Source organism: Alternaria triticimaculans (genome assembly GCF_023758025.1).
Source record: "Alternaria triticimaculans strain BMP 0046 chromosome Unknown scaffold_4, whole genome shotgun sequence".
In the NCBI taxonomy this organism is placed as follows: domain Eukaryota; kingdom Fungi; phylum Ascomycota; class Dothideomycetes; order Pleosporales; family Pleosporaceae; genus Alternaria; species Alternaria triticimaculans.
Window position 1 is genome coordinate 2,071,315 of NW_026055961.1, and position 15,262 is coordinate 2,086,576.

Here is a 15,262-nt window from a genome sequence, read left to right on the forward strand (position 1 = left end):
ATGGAAGGCTCATATCCCATCCACCCTGCCCAGGCAATGCAATCGCCATTCTTCTACTACAACCCGGACCCTCAAGGGGAGAACACACGCCAACACGGTCACTTCACACCCCACCCATCCGGACAGGCTACCTTCCAAGCACAGAACATGTACTACCAGAGGCCAACGTCGGCATGCTCTCAGATGTCCTACCCTCAGACCGCCTACGCCAACCAGATGCTGACTCCCGTCGCATCTCCTCAGCCAATGTACCAGAAGCCAACGATCTTGATCCAACCTCAAGACTCGCCATACCTTCACCCCATTGACACTGACTACTCGTTCTCGCCTGCCACACCTCCTCTTTCATCGTGCGGTAGCAACACCAGCAGCCCTCCTTCCACATGCGATGTCCTCCCTACACCGCTGCACGACATGTTCTCTGCTGAGGGTATCGAGGGTGTAAAGCAGGGCTGCGAAGGCGAAGTCTTCTCTGAGCTCCTCTCTGCCGGTCTCGAATGGCGTTCAGCCTCCCCACCCATGACACCAGGTAAGTTTATCCAATGTACTATTCGCATCGTCTTGTGCAAGCAATGTCGCTGCCTCGACGTTGCGTGGGCAACTCATTACGTGTGTGCGTGGACAGCGTTGCTAACTGCTTCAAGTCTACATCCAGCCTCCGTCGGCTAACCAGGGGTCCTACCTCCTGTCTGCAACTTCATGCCCCTCGCTTTCCCCATCACCATCACCAGTGCCCCGCTCTGCCTTTGCGGAAGCCGAGAACAACTTCTGCAACCCCCGCGATCTCACCGTCTCCGCCACTACCGAGCTTCCTATCGTCACACTTTGCCCCGGCGACGAGGAGCACAAGGTTGTCCTCAAGGGTGAGACTGCCAAGGTAGACAGCTTCGAGCCTGCTCAGTCGTTCCACTTCACCGGACTCCCTACTTTCGAGCCCCTGTTCGAGCTTGACTGCGAGGACGACTTCACTGGCCTGGTCAACTTCTCCACCGACAACGCCCACTTTTGCGGCAGCAAGCGCCAGCGCACTGACCTAGGTGCCTTTTCTCCCGAAGAGGACTTCCTCAGCGACGAGAGCTTCACCGACTTCGAGGAGGAGCTTGTCAACGGCCTGCCCCTTACCCCTGCCACCAGCGACTTTGACATGTCGGCCACTTCCGACATGAAGAGGCGTACAGTCAAGAAGGCTCGTTCCGAGTTCAGCGAGACAGAGTCCGACTACCAGGGTAAGCAACAGACATCCGGTGATGATAACACCATGTCTGGAGCATCAAGCCAACAAGAATCAGGTCAAGCCGAAAACGCTGTCGGCTCCAGCTCAGACGAACACGCCACTCCCGTCGCGCCTACCAGCCGTCGCGGTCGCAAGCAGTCGCTCACCGACGACCCTTCCAAGACCTTCGTCTGCACTCTGTGCTCGCGTCGCTTCCGCCGTCAAGAGCACCTCAAGCGCCACTACCGCTCACTCCACACTCACGACAAGCCCTTTGAGTGCACCGACTGCGGTAAGAAGTTCTCCAGGAGCGACAACCTGTCGCAGCACCAGCGCACCCACGGCACTGGCGCTGTCAGTCTCGAGGTCATGGGCTCCGACTTCCATCACTCGGACATGCAGCACGGCCAACCCGGCGCGTTCGGCGCACAGGCGCCTTCCACCATGGGCGAGATTCTCTACAACGCCGCTGCCGAGATCCCCACATCAAGCTCAGACGGATCCGAGAACGAGTCTTCCCCCAGCCAGAAGAAGCGCAAGAGGAACGAGTAAATCTTCTTCTCTACCACACTTCTCCTTTCAACTCTTAACGACTCTTCATGACCCCCACAACACCTGGTAGAAGGATTATACATCATGCCACACGGCTGCTCGTCCACCCTCACGACATGGCTAGACAGGCGGCACCGATCTACATCAGCGGCTCGAGCTTGCACAATCTGCAGCTAAAACTCTACGCTTCCCTTCTCCCACTGTATTCTACATACCCGATCTGGCTGTACCAACATGCGAGATTGGCATTTTCTTCTCATCGCTTGGTTTTGCGTTTAGCACGGCTTATCGGGACTTCTGGGGCGGACCTTGGCGGACGGATAGATCTGGTGTTTTTCTTGGTTTCACTTTTACGACGACATGGCCATTACCCTACACCGGCCACTGTCGCCGCGTTACCCCGCTGTTTATCTTGCGCTTCCTACACTCGTTGTAATCGGGCAGCCTCATCTGAGCGCCCTCTGACATTCTGGGAATCTTCGCTTCTTTCTCATCACACACACATGTAATTGTCAGACTTTTACAATCTGCTCAGCAATGCTTTTGCGTTCTTTGCGGCTCATTGTAGGTTAGAGGTGCTGGCACTGTCCGACTATCATACAAAAACACGTTACATACATACTTCCGATGCTTCTTCCCTGCATGTGACTACTGTGCCATCCATGCGAGCCGCGCGTTGTGCGCACTGTTGTTCTTCGTCGATCAGCCGTCAGCGATGGGTGCAGGACGGGACCCTGATACCAAAATACAATATCGCGCTCGTTGCAAAACCCCACGGATCAACCTAGCGCGCGCAGACCCTTAGCGAGACCCAATCCACCTGCGTCTGTCTCATGCAACGAGCGGCACCGGGCCGTCTCAACTCCTTCATTGCTTTTCCCAGACGGTCGCCCGTTTCGAATCATTCGTTTTACCATGTCACCGTCATTGAGCGTAATTGCTTTAATCTCCGGAGGCAAAGACTCGCTCTTCTCCATTCTCCACTGCAAAGCCAACGGCCACAGTGTCGTAGCACTGGCCAATTTGCACCCAGCGCCTTCGGCCAATGACGATGAGGACATCAACAGTTACATGTACCAGACCGTGGGGCATTCGGTCATCCCACTCTACGAAGAAGCGCTAGGAATACCGCTCTATCGACAAGAGATCCTGGGCACCGCCGTAGACTCGAACAGAGACTATGCGACGCCTTTGCAAAAGCAAGAGCAGGATGAGACTGAAGACTTGGTTCCGCTGTTGAGAAGGGTCATGGAAGCTCATCCGGAGGCAAACGCAGTGTCTACAGGGGCCATCCTGAGCACGTATCAACGGACGCGTGTGGAGAATGTTGCGCTCAGGCTAGGGCTGACGCCACTGTCGTATCTGTGGCAGTATCCGCTGCTGCCACCGTATACGCAATCGTCGCTTTTGCATGATATGACGACTGTAGGACAAAAAGCAATCATCATCAAGACGGCGTCTGGTGGTCTGGATGAAGACTTTTTGGGCCTCGATGTCGCTAATCACAAGACTATAGCAAGGCTAGCGAAGGCCATGGGGCGCTATGGTGATGCTGGTGACGGCGCGATACTGGGTGAAGGAGGGGAGTTTGAGACGCTGGCACTGGATGGGCCGAGGTCGATCTGGAAGAAGAAGATAGTGATCGAGGAGGGACCACCTGGGAAACTGGAGGGTGGCCAGGCGGTGCTGAAGATCGAGAAGAGTACGCTAGAGGAAAACGTTGACGATAACGAAGATGCTGGCACGTTGAGGATACCTGAGCTCTTTGACGACGAGTTCAAGAGAGTGTTGGAAGTGACAAATGCCAGCACCCAAAATGAGCTTTCTGCGTCCACTGAAAAAGAGGGCACTGTTCAGTCTTTTTGGTCGCCCTATCTAGTGCATCTCCCGTCCATAGTAGACCGACTACCCAGGAATACATTCAGTAACACCTCGACCGTCTTTACATACTCCAACCTCTCGAGCGATACCTCTCCCTCTTCCTCACCCGATTCCCCTTCTCGCCAGCTCTCCAAGATCTTCCTCCGTCTCGACCATATTCTGAAGCAATGTCATGTTTCCAGATCCAGCGTCAACCACTGCACATTGCTCCTCCGCGACATGGCAGACTTTACAGTCCTTAATCCAATCTACGCTCAATACTTCAGCGGCGTGAACCCGCCAGCCAGAGCTACGATCGCAGTCGGGGACACCATGCCAAAAGACAGACACGTCATGCTAAGCGTAACCGCGGACAAGGACCAGAACGAGCAAAATGGAAAGCTCCTCCGCCCAGTGAACAGACAGGGCCTCCACGTCCAGGGCCGAAGCTACTGGGCACCCGCAAACATCGGACCTTACAGCCAAGCCATCTCCGCCCGCCTACCCCCCAGCAAGCAGCACCCCGAAAACGACACCCAAACCACCGGAAAAGTCGTCTACGTAGCCGGGCAAATCCCGCTCATCCCCGCATCCATGGCTGTCTACACAGAGCAAGGTTTCCGAGGCCAAGCTCTCCTTTCCCTCCAACACCTCTGGCGCATCGGCCGCACAAAGCGAGTGACATGGTGGACAGCAGCCGTGTGTTTCATTCCCGCTTCTGAGACTCCAGAGGGGGATGTGCGGACGGCGCAGGGAGTATGGAGGAAGCTTCATACCCCGCCTTCCTCCTCGACTGACGACGACGAAGACGAGGATATTGATCCTTGGGACCGCTTGAACCAACATGACGCCTCGGCCTTCAAGGACTCTACGTTCCGGGCGCCGATCCCTGATCGCTCTGCCATATCTACTGCGCAAAATCAAGGTCTAACCGGGGCTAAGGCAGAGATAGTCGTACCACCTTGTTTCGTCGCCCAGGTGTCTTCTCTGCCGCGCGGTGTGGATATAGAGTGGAGCGCTACGGGTCTTACGTCTCGTTCCATCGCATACGAGCGTGACGCCTCTGCTCCCCAGTGCACTACTACGACGCCGGCGCACAGTCGGTCTCGTTTTTTTACGTTGGAGATCAGGGATGAGCGGGATGTGGAGGTGCTAGGGAAGCTGGGTGCACAGGGCTGGACGAGTGCTACGCTGTATGTTGGAAGGGGGTTTGCGTGGTATGGGAATGGAGGAGAGGGGGTCAAGATGGAGGGTGTGCAGTGGATTCCTTGCCAGAGGGTTTGGGGCGAGGAGGGGAGAGAGGTTTGTGCGGTACTCGTAGGAAGGCTGGATGCGTGAGGGAAGCGGGCAGTATAGATGTCTGTGGAGAGAGAATGGTATCGTGCAATCTTCGTGCTCGTACTTTGCCAAAACCGAACATAACCATGCGAGTATGTATGCATCGCTCGTAATTGCTTCTATAGCTATGTGATATCCCATCCATCTTCTTCCAATCGTCAAATCATGCCTGATGGTATAACAGCTTTTCCCAACCTGCCCGAGTCTCCGTAACGCCGTGTAAATGCCCGATATCGCGGTTGCCATTGCTTGGCTACTATGCAAGATTTCTCGCTCGTGTGCATCGTCTAGAACCTCTCCTTCATACGTCCGGCGACTGTCCGTAGGTTGCCGTACACCTTGCTTGGTTGTTGACCCAGGATCAGGCTGACAATGGCTTCGCGCGCGATGTGGATGTTCTTGAAACCGCCGAGGATGTGGATCTTCTGGTCTGCTAGGACGACTGGGGGTTGTTAGTAATCTGGACAACGGGGGTATTCATGTCATGGACGCACCTCGTGTTCTGCTGGCGTTCTCGATGGCGAACTTGGTCTTGCCGTCCTTGCCTGCAATGCGGCCAATCGCGCGGCCGAGATGCTCGCCCTGTAGGGTCTTGACGTCCTTGATCTCAAAGGTCTCGATGTAGAGATCGTCGAGTCGAAGCAGCTGTGAGTCGTCAGTCGTATATTCTCGAATCGAGGAGTCTGGCCGGGTCAAACCCAGTTTGAATAACTGCCAGCTCAGGTGTAGAGCTTCGTGTCACTTACCGCAATGGCATCATCCGTGTCAAAGCCCAGCGTGAAGGCCTTTACAAAGTCCTCTCCCTTCTGCAGCGCGCCTGTGTCGGTTGTGGCGTTGGAGGTGCGCAGTTCGACGGCCTTTGCCTTTGTGTTCATGCGGACCTGCAGCTTGAGGTGCTCGACAAGCGGGGGGTAGATTTTGGGCCACGAGTTCTTGAGGGGCGTCATCCTGTGGGGTGGGATGGGGACCTTGCGCTGTTCGCGGCGGAAGGCGAGGGGTATCGACTTGGCGGCGGGGAACTTTGGCTTCCCGCTCTCGTCCGTCATGGGCATGTCGTCGTCGGTGGGCGCTGGGGCATCGTGGGCGGCGGCGACGGGGTCGAGGCTCATGGAGATGAGGTCGCCGTCGCTCTCGGTCGGGAGCGGGACCGACGACGCCTCCATGGTGACATCGTCGGCAAACTCGTCGGGCCTGCGCTGGAGGGCGGTAGGGGCGGGCATGCTGGCAGCGGTATGCGGTATGCGTGTGCGTATGCGGTATGCGAAGTGTAGGCGGGCGTGGATGCTGGAGGTGCTATCGATTCGCGACAATGTGGGGCTGCTCAAGAAATTTGGCTGAGGCGAGCGGCAGTCGTCCCGAAGCGGGCTAGCGCCTGTCCCTCTACCGCGAGGCCTTCTTTTTGCATGTGCATGGGTAATGACGTGAATCTTGTATTCCAACCACCCGCCCGCCTGTCCTGCACCGCACACGGCACCCTCTCTCCGCCCACACACGTCCGCACACCCCTCGCTTGCCGACGTCGACCATGTACCCGCCGCGATTATCATGAACAAGAATGTAGGCACGCTCGGCTTCCTGTGGCGCGCCGTCGCTGGCCAGCCGCTGATCCACGGCGGCCGTGTGCTTCCGCGCGAAGGGCTGGGGGCATGGGCACAGGCACAGGCACAGGCACAGGCGCAGTCGCCATGGCGGGGAGGCATCCAGAAGCGCTCCATGACCGCGAATTCGCATGTCTTGGGGCTGTCGACCACCTCACCGTATCCCGGACACGCACCCGGTCTGCTGCTGCGAGCATCGTCACCCCGCACCGGCCGTCTCCAGCAGAGTGTGGCTGGCACCGTCTTCTCGGCATGGCGCAGAAACGCATCGTCCAAGGCGGGCCGAGCGCTGCAGAGGAACAGAGGCAGCGACCGCCGCAACAAGAGTTCGGCGACGAATGGCTTTTCCAAGACCAAACCAGAGCCCACGGGCCAGACACCGCAGTCCTCCAAAACACCGCCGCCCAAGCCCAAGCCCGAAGCATCAGGTGCGCCAAAGCCCCTCCTCGACCGTCTCCCGCACCACCTACCCCACATATACCGCCCCAGCAAGGCCGAACTGCTCGAAGCTGCCTCGGGCTTCTGGTCGCGCATAAAGATCCACTTCAAGTGGCTTACCATCCGAAGCACCCGTCCCTTCAATGCCGATGAGATCTACGCATTGTTCTCGTGGATCATCGCCGCCCACTTCCTCTGGATCGTGCTGGGCACTACAACCTTCTTCATGCTGACCATCTTCTTGATCAACACCGCCTTCTCACAGGAGACGATTGCGAAGTGGATCGGAAACTACTTGACCAAGTCCTCAGGCATAAAAGTCGTCTTCGAGACCGCTGTAGTGCCCAAGTGGGGAGACGGTGTCATTTCTTTCCGCAATGTCTTTGTCTCGCGACGCCCCGGCCAAGGCAAAGGAAAGGTCAGCAAGGGTTCACAGACCGAGATGGCTGCTGCCGCCGCCGCCATAACCCACCAGGAAAGCGACACTCCAGACGCTGTCGAAGAGAAAGCGGAACCCGAAGAAGACACCAACTACACACAATTCGACATCTCCATCGATACCGTCAACGTCACACTGTCTTTCTCAAAATGGTTCAACGGCAAGGGCCTGTTGAAGGACGTCGAAATCAAGGGTATCCGCGGTGTCGTAGATCGGACGTCAGTGCAGACAATCGAGGGCGTGGATCCTAGGTCATACAAACACGAGCACAACCCGGGCGACTTCGAACTCGAGTCCTTCAAGATGGAAGATCTCCTTGTCACCATCTACCAGCCCAACGGCTTCCGCCCATTCTCCGTCAGCATCTTCTCTTGCGACCTCCCTCAGCTGCGGAAGCAATGGCTGTTTTACGACTTCCTCTCTGCCAACATGATGTCCGGATCCTTCGACAACTCGCTCTTTACCATACATCCCAGACAAACACACAACTACACTGGCGCCCAGTTGAGCAGTGGCCGCGACAGCGAAGATGGTAGCTCCTGGAAGAAGCATAGCCGGATTCGTATCGACGGCTTGAACATCGACCACCTCAACAGGGGCTTTGAAGGCCCCTTCTCGTGGATCCACGAAGGCAACGTTGACATTGTGGCAGATGTCATGTTCCCCAATGACGATGACGATAGTATTGCAAAGGTCATGTCCGACATGTACGATCGTGTGGAAGCTACCGTTATCCAGCAGCGCAAGCACCATTTCTCTGACCACGCGGTACACGGCTTCGATGAGCATCCTGAAGACAAGTCGCATCCCCACGAGGAAACAGAGGAGGACAACCGTTATATGATCATGGACATGCGTGTCCATCTCAACGACGTGCGCGCCGCAGTCCCAATCTTTACCCGGGACATTTCTTACGTGAACAACGCGCTCGTACGACCTATTGTGGCATACATGAACTCAAGTCGCACCTTCATCCCAGTGAACTGCAGGGTTGTGAAGAGGGTTAGTGAGTTCGACGGCAGTTGGACCCTCTACGATAGCGGGTTAATGGAGGAGGTGTCAAAGGAGGTGAGTCCTATATTTATTCCTCTTGCTGCCCTCTAGAAACGAGTCCTAACACATGCTTAGATGTACGATGCATTCGCCCGCGACGTCCTCGAAGATCGAACCACACGTAAACGACGCATAAAGAAGGTGGGCATTTGGACACTGCAGCTCGCAGCTCAAGCCCTCTTTCTTGGTCTCGCCGGCAACATCGCATAAAGATACCCTGATAGATTGGATGAAGCGGATGAATCTCTTCTTTCTGTAATATAAATGGCAAAGCAAGGCGTTCTGGCGCATATACATACACACGGCTGATGTGGCTGGCTAGCCGAAGTAGATGAATGGATGAAATGGGCAACGAACTTGGGAGCTCTTAGAGCAGCTGCCTACGATGAAATGATAGACACTCTTATTCCCATCTATCAAAAGTTTCCACTCTATATCCATTGTACAAACAGGACTGCTCAGAGCCCCGTGCTGATGTCATGCGCCAGCGTCAGCATCTGAGGATCTATCTTTCAAAGCGTGACGGCCACGATGCCAACTTGTGCCCATTACACTGCTTTCACTTCAAGAGACTTGTAGTGTGAGTGATGCATGGGAATCTTCACCGATGAGATTGCCCTCAATAGCCAGCCCTCGCAGACACGCTCGAACCGAAAGAGCTACTACCAGCCGTTCCCACACCACAGATCTGCAGAATGGGTCGGATGACAGCGGAAGACACGTACTCTGGGGACAAGTGGGACCTCACTCTCTGCGGGTGATAGTGGATCGGTCGATGGACGTTGCGTCCTATGCTCACATCTGCGCGTTGTCAAGAAACCTCAAGAGGCATACCCAGAACGGCAAACGATGCAGCTGCAGGGCGTTTTACGACAATATCGAGGTCAGACGTGTTTTGTGTCGCCTTCCTAAGGCGGCGTACTACTAACCAAATGCCATCGGTAATCTCATCTCGACTCGCTTCGTCGGGTACCACATCTAGAGGCCTAAATTGCTACTACTAGTTTTACGATCCATAGCAACGTCGCTTTGAGCTCGACGTGGAACCAAACTACATACCAGGTCCGCGGCACACGCGTCGGACGAATGTGGTAGCACGAACACGCGCGACGGACCCAACCCCGAATGCCTGAAACCAGGTCAAGGGCCTTGGTCTCTGCGAAGAACGGAATTCGTGTTACAAAAGTAATACAGTACTGCTCCAAGCCCCGCCAGCTCCGAGATGACCATCCGACCCTCCGCGCGCACCTACAGCCAAGCGACGCTCGGGAGATGGCACCATTTCGCGGGCGCTGTCAAGCTCGCCATGCCAACCAACAAGCTTTGACAAAGCCTCCCCATGCTCTGGCTACCGTCTCCCGCGCCCGCCATATTATTGGTGCAGAATCCTACAATGCCGTCGATCCGTTGTCCATGGCTCTGAATAGTTTAGCCTATCCGCGGACATAACGCCGTGTAGGGTGTGGAGATAGGGTGAATACGCTGCATACGGCTGTAGGACCGCCTACCGCTTTGCGCCGTCGCATCATAGGTCTAGGCATGCAGCCCTTTCGCGTGCGGAGGGTCGTAGATTTCTGTGTCCGTGATTGCGACGTAAGCCTTTGTTGCTATTCACTTTAGACGAGGCATCACTTCTTTCCTTTCTCTCAGATCTACTTTCCATATCTGCCTAGAACGCTTTGTGCTGATAGTTTGACTTCCGGACTGTCGATCTACGAACTGTTCGATTTGTATTCCGTTCTTGCGGTTATTCCCAGTCGACTGTCTCAGTAATACCGTATACTCGGTAAGACTTGCTTCTCTTTCCTGGCTGCCAATGTACGCAGTAATCTAACACGAGTACGCCGCATCAGTGCGTACGGCACGGAAGGGGCGAAGATGCGTCACGGTGTCCAATACATGCTAACGACTCCTCCTTCAGTTCACTCCATATTCAACGTCCACAATGGCGACGCCATCGTCATTACCAAACCCCGCGCGGGATGCGCAAGATCTGCCTAACGGACCTACCAAAGAAGCATACGAACAAGGCCATGATGCAGACAGCAGACTACCTGAGGATTCATTCTCCAAAGACCCAGAGAAGGGCATCGACAGCCACGCCCATTCAACGCACACAGACGAGCGAACAATGTCTAGCATCGCCCAACCAGAACAAGAACGGGACGCCAACATCGTCGACTGGGACGGGCCAAATGATCCCGCCAACCCTCAAAACTGGACGGCGAAAAAGAAATGGGGTATCATCTCCGCACTGGGTGCCTGTACCCTCATCACTCCCCTCGCATCCTCCTTCTTCGCACCCGGCGTCCCCCAGGTCCTTCGTGCCTTCAACGAAACCTCCAACATAATGGCCTCGTTCGTCGTCTCAGTGTACATCTTGGGGTTCGCCATTGGACCTCTGATCATCGCGCCCATGTCTGAACTCTACGGACGCATGCATCTGTACAACATCTGCAACGCACTCTTCGTTGTCTTCAACATCGCCTGCGCGTTGTCCAATTCCATGGGCATGTTAGTGGGCTTCCGTTTTCTAGCGGGGTGTGCCGGAGCCGCGCCCTTGACTATCGGAGGCGGCACAATCGCCGACATGTTTCCTCCTGAACAAAGAGCTGGTGCAATGGCCGTGTGGGCCGTCGGACCACTTCTAGGCCCTGTCATCGGACCTGTATGCGGAGGTTTCCTCGTGGAGAACCAATCCTGGCGCTGGGTCTTCTGGATCCTCGCCATCTTCGGCGGCGTCTTCGGCGTCATGCTCTTTTTCGTTGGCCGCGAGTCCTACCATCCTACTCTTCTCGCTCGCAAGACAAAGGCCCTTCGGAAAGAAACTGGGAACGAGAATCTGAGATCGAAACTTGCTCAGGATCTGCCGCCGAGGGAGATTTTCATTCGTGCTATTGTGCGTCCGATGAAGATGCTCTTCCTTTCTCCCATTGTCGGTCTCATGTCCCTCTACGTCGCTGTCAATTACGGTATCCTGTATCTGTTCTTCACGACCGTCACGTTTGTTTTTGAGGGCCAATACCACTTTTCCTCCGGCGCAGTCGGACTATCCTACATCGGTGTTGGTGTAGGCATGTTCATTGGTATGGTAGCCCTCGGTATCCTATCCGACAAGATCATCGTCAAGCAAAAAGCCAAAGGAAACGTCAAGCCTGAACACCGCCTTCCTCTTATCCTTACCCTACCCGGTGCCATTGGACTCCCCGTCGGTGTCTTCGTATACGGATGGACGACATACTACAAAGTCCACTGGATCGTCCCCATCATCTTTACCTCGTTCATCGGTCTGGGTAATCTGACGGCTATGATGACTATTCAAACCTACCTCGTCGATGCGTTTACTGTCCACGCTGCGTCTGCTATCGCAGCGAATACTGTTCTCCGCTCCATGTTCGGTGCCTTTCTGCCGCTCGCTGGATTAAACATGTATGATGCTTTGGGGTTGGGGTGGGGAAATTCTCTACTTGGGTTCATCTCGGTGGCGTTTATCCCGGTGCCGATTCTATTCAAGTACTATGGTGAGAGGATCAGGACGAACCCGAAGTTTCAGGTGCAGCTTTAGGGTAGTGGGCTCAGCCAATATAGACAATTCTCACAGCATTGCGCGGCGTTGATCATGCGGTAGAACAATACAGTTTGGAATGTCTCCTGTTTGAAACATATCACAGGGACCTCCTATATTTTGCCTGCTGCCTCATATTATCCATACTGCAGTGTGTAACTGACTTGTTGTTTGGGGTCTCAGAGCTTTGCGCTGCTGGTTCGCGAACCCCAACGTGTAGCGTGGGGAACACAACTGCAACTGCTTCATCACCGACCCTCCTGCCTGCCCTCAAAGTGACCTCAGCACCTGCCTTCCCTCTCTCTTACCGAGAACAACGCACATAATGGTGCGGAAATCCCGGTCAGGCTGCTTCATCATCGGTCGTATTGAATGTCGCGTGTATTATCCCAACAATTGGCCTTCCTCTCATCAAGCGCGCACCCTCTCGACCTCGGGAAGTCGAACACCAAAACGCAAGGTGCGAAGTTGGAAGCTCGATTCCTCCTGCTCTCGAAGTAAGCCAATGTCTTTTCTTTATCTCAACAAGTCTGAGATGAAAGAAACTTTCATGGTTAGCTGATTGCACAATGCAGTCCGATAGTTGACCCGTCGGGGAGCTACGTGTGGTGCTAACACCAACACACAAATGTGGCCCTCTGAGACCCCCTTCAAATTTAGCGTTCATACAAAAAAAAACAAGGTGTGAAGGATGACTGACCTGTTCTGTAGGAGTTGCGAAGTTCTTTTTTTCTCTAGGATGTTGCCTTTTATATCGCCTTAGCTTACGTAGGGCGCGGTGGCTGTGATCACTATCCCTTGGTTCGTATCCACTAGAAGACTCGATATCCGCAGCGGTGAGCCAGTCATAGCTTCCGTAATCTAAAACCTGGCGACCTCATCCAACAATTTGAGGTACCGAGCTCAGTACCGAGGATAAGATGACACATATATTTGTGTACGTAATAAAGGGCGGCAAACACTTTGATGTCTTTGTTCATTGCTTTAGACGCGGCTGTAATGCTTGTGTAGTTATCCGCGGACTACAGCAAATACCTCATGGGCCAGTTGAGATGCAATTTTGTTGTTCAAGATGTGGAACTGACGTTGGATAGAGCTACTACGTTATGAATTCTGGAAGAAAGCATAAGAGGAATTGTTCGAGAATAAGCAAAATAGAGAGATGATTGAGCACTGCCTTCGCCACACAAGTAAGTGGCCATGGCGCCTCTATTTAGCCTAACTACATATCCATCTAAAAGACCTTAGCAATTGTTGAAAGTGCAAAAAGGTCTAGCTATACTCCAAAAATCGTGCAGAGTATATGTCCCGCCACCAGGCCCACCGCCTTACGACTAACAATCATCCCCATGTTCATCTAGCCAAGACACTGGACTGCGACATCGCCTCCTTCTACGGGAATCCAGATATCGTACTGGTTGCCGTTCTCGTCCGCGACAACGTAGTGATCGAAGTGCGGCAAGAAGACCATAAAGGCCTCCTGTGAAGTACTGCACGACTTGCTTGGATCAAACTCAATCGTCCGGGTGTACTCCTGACTGAATTCCATAGATACGTCGATACCAACGGATGCAGTGAAGATGTCAAAGAAGCCGACGCTTAATTCGGCACTCACGCCGACGCTGGTGGAAAAGCCTTCTGTAGTCGACCACTCGGTGGATACGCCGGGTGAGGTGATGCCGCTCATCCGGTTGCTGACGCCGGGTTGAGTAACGGACTTGGACAGACCGAGGACAAGCACTTCTTCTTGCTATTGTCGGATCGTGTTAGAGAAAGGCAGGAGAATTGGTAAACAGGGGCAAGGATGGACAGGACACTCACTCTCTTCTGGATAGTAGGCTCGGATTGACGCTGGATGGTTTCGTTCCTCACCGTCTCCCAGAAAACCTCCATCTCCTCTATCGTCTTCGAGTCAACTCTTAGTTGCGGCTTAGCAGAGCGGGTCGTGGTGCGAATGGAGCTGCGTCTAGCGAAACTTGCTGGGACGGCGCCGGCTTCGACGTATTGGTTTGAACCTGCCTCTATTTGAGCAGGGCCTGGGGCCCGACCGCCAGACCCTTGAGGCTCACACCACTGCTTGATCAAGCGATAGTATGTCGGGCCGCTGATGACATTCAAGTACGAGTCCTGCCCATCGCCGCGGGTGTTGCATACAGCGATGACGCAGTTTGCGTCCTGTCCGTCCGAAAACGTCGGATCAGAGAAGATGTTGCAGGCCCCATCTCTAATTGGACGGCCACCATTGTAAGGGCTTTCCGTCCAGTCAATGTTAGCTATGATTCTGTCGCCTAAAACTCGATTAGTTGAGAGTCGTGTAACGCCAGGCGGTTACTTACAAGAATCATAATTTGGCTCCGTGTATGAGTCGCATTCGTAGACCAGCTGCGCTTGTACGCTGGATACGCCAATGACGGTCAAAAGAGTAGCGAGTTTGGCAAGCATATTGGAAAGTGTAATCCAGTCTGTTGAACTGATGGGAAGATAGTGCTTGCCTTGAGTGAAGCAATGCTGATGAGGATACTGAAAAGAAATCTGAGAGACTTGAGGGCTTTAAATACATATTCTCGTAGCATGGCCTTCATCTAATTCCCGTCCATTATCATGCCTATGATGCGCTAACCTGCAGATTCTATTGGGAAATCCTTCGTGGTGTTCGCTTCCGTTCTCAATAGCCCTTCACGATGCCCATACCATTTGCCACATGTCGCCTAGGTGCTGGCTAAAAGCGTTTGGTTCGTGTAATAGCGGTCGTTCATGGTTGCTTCTGGATGTTGATTCGGTGCAAAGACGAGTGAATGTGTAAGGCCAAACGCCAAGATATATAGTAAGTTACGCCCTGCCAAGTCGGAACGGGACACCCGTTATAGTCGCTTTTAGTGTGTATGCGATGTGAACAAGTTCGCGTCCTTCACATCCTTCGCATCCTTAATGACGATTTAGCTGTCCTCTAGCTTCTTAGCCGCATGGGAACCGTGCCGGACCGCCCGCAGCACCGAACCTGTGCACCAAATGCACGCCATCTCCATGAGCCGTTGGAGCCTCAAGTGACAATAAGATTCTTCATCAGGATCGATGTCAGCGAAGAAAAGGGCGCGCCGTTGATGTCTACGACCGCGTCTAGCAACATGAACATAAGAATCCGATTCTCGCGGTCAACATTGCTGTCCTGCGGCTTAAGTGGTTAGAAGTAAACGTCTTCCACTCCG

The 15,262-nt window shown here is 54.2% G+C and overlaps 6 protein-coding genes across 6 annotated transcripts; 4 read left to right on the plus strand and 2 right to left on the minus strand.

Moving 5' to 3' along the window:
* Positions 1 to 1,765, plus strand: J4E78_004270 (uncharacterized protein; the record flags this gene model as incomplete). Its single annotated transcript, XM_049364899.1, has 2 exons — positions 1 to 529; positions 732 to 1,765. The coding sequence occupies 2 exons, from the start codon at positions 1 to 3 to the stop codon at positions 1,763 to 1,765; spliced, it is 1,563 nt and encodes a 520-aa protein (XP_049223977.1).
* A 915-nt stretch (positions 1,766 to 2,680) lies between these two features.
* J4E78_004271 (uncharacterized protein) lies at positions 2,681 to 4,963 on the plus strand (the record flags this gene model as incomplete). Its single annotated transcript, XM_049364900.1, has 1 exon — positions 2,681 to 4,963. The coding sequence occupies one exon, from the start codon at positions 2,681 to 2,683 to the stop codon at positions 4,961 to 4,963; it is 2,283 nt and encodes a 760-aa protein (XP_049223978.1).
* A 287-nt stretch (positions 4,964 to 5,250) lies between these two features.
* PNO1 (pre-rRNA-processing protein pno1) lies at positions 5,251 to 6,183 on the minus strand (the record flags this gene model as incomplete). The annotated part of the gene is made up of 3 exons (XM_049364901.1): positions 5,251 to 5,405; positions 5,458 to 5,608; positions 5,710 to 6,183. The coding sequence occupies 3 exons, from the start codon at positions 6,181 to 6,183 to the stop codon at positions 5,251 to 5,253; spliced, it is 780 nt and encodes a 259-aa protein (XP_049223979.1).
* A 325-nt stretch (positions 6,184 to 6,508) lies between these two features.
* Positions 6,509 to 8,701, plus strand: J4E78_004273 (uncharacterized protein; the record flags this gene model as incomplete). Its single annotated transcript, XM_049364902.1, has 2 exons — positions 6,509 to 8,506; positions 8,567 to 8,701. The coding sequence occupies 2 exons, from the start codon at positions 6,509 to 6,511 to the stop codon at positions 8,699 to 8,701; spliced, it is 2,133 nt and encodes a 710-aa protein (XP_049223980.1).
* A 1,735-nt stretch (positions 8,702 to 10,436) lies between these two features.
* On the plus strand, positions 10,437 to 12,056 carry J4E78_004274 (uncharacterized protein; the record flags this gene model as incomplete). The annotated part of the gene is made up of 1 exon (XM_049364903.1): positions 10,437 to 12,056. One exon carries the CDS (start codon positions 10,437 to 10,439, stop codon positions 12,054 to 12,056), a length of 1,620 nt encoding a protein of 539 aa, XP_049223981.1.
* A 1,357-nt stretch (positions 12,057 to 13,413) lies between these two features.
* J4E78_004275 (uncharacterized protein) lies at positions 13,414 to 14,401 on the minus strand (the record flags this gene model as incomplete). The annotated part of the gene is made up of 3 exons (XM_049364904.1): positions 13,414 to 13,806; positions 13,878 to 14,231; positions 14,393 to 14,401. The coding sequence occupies 3 exons, from the start codon at positions 14,399 to 14,401 to the stop codon at positions 13,414 to 13,416; spliced, it is 756 nt and encodes a 251-aa protein (XP_049223982.1).
* Positions 14,402 to 15,262: the final 861 nt, after the last annotated feature.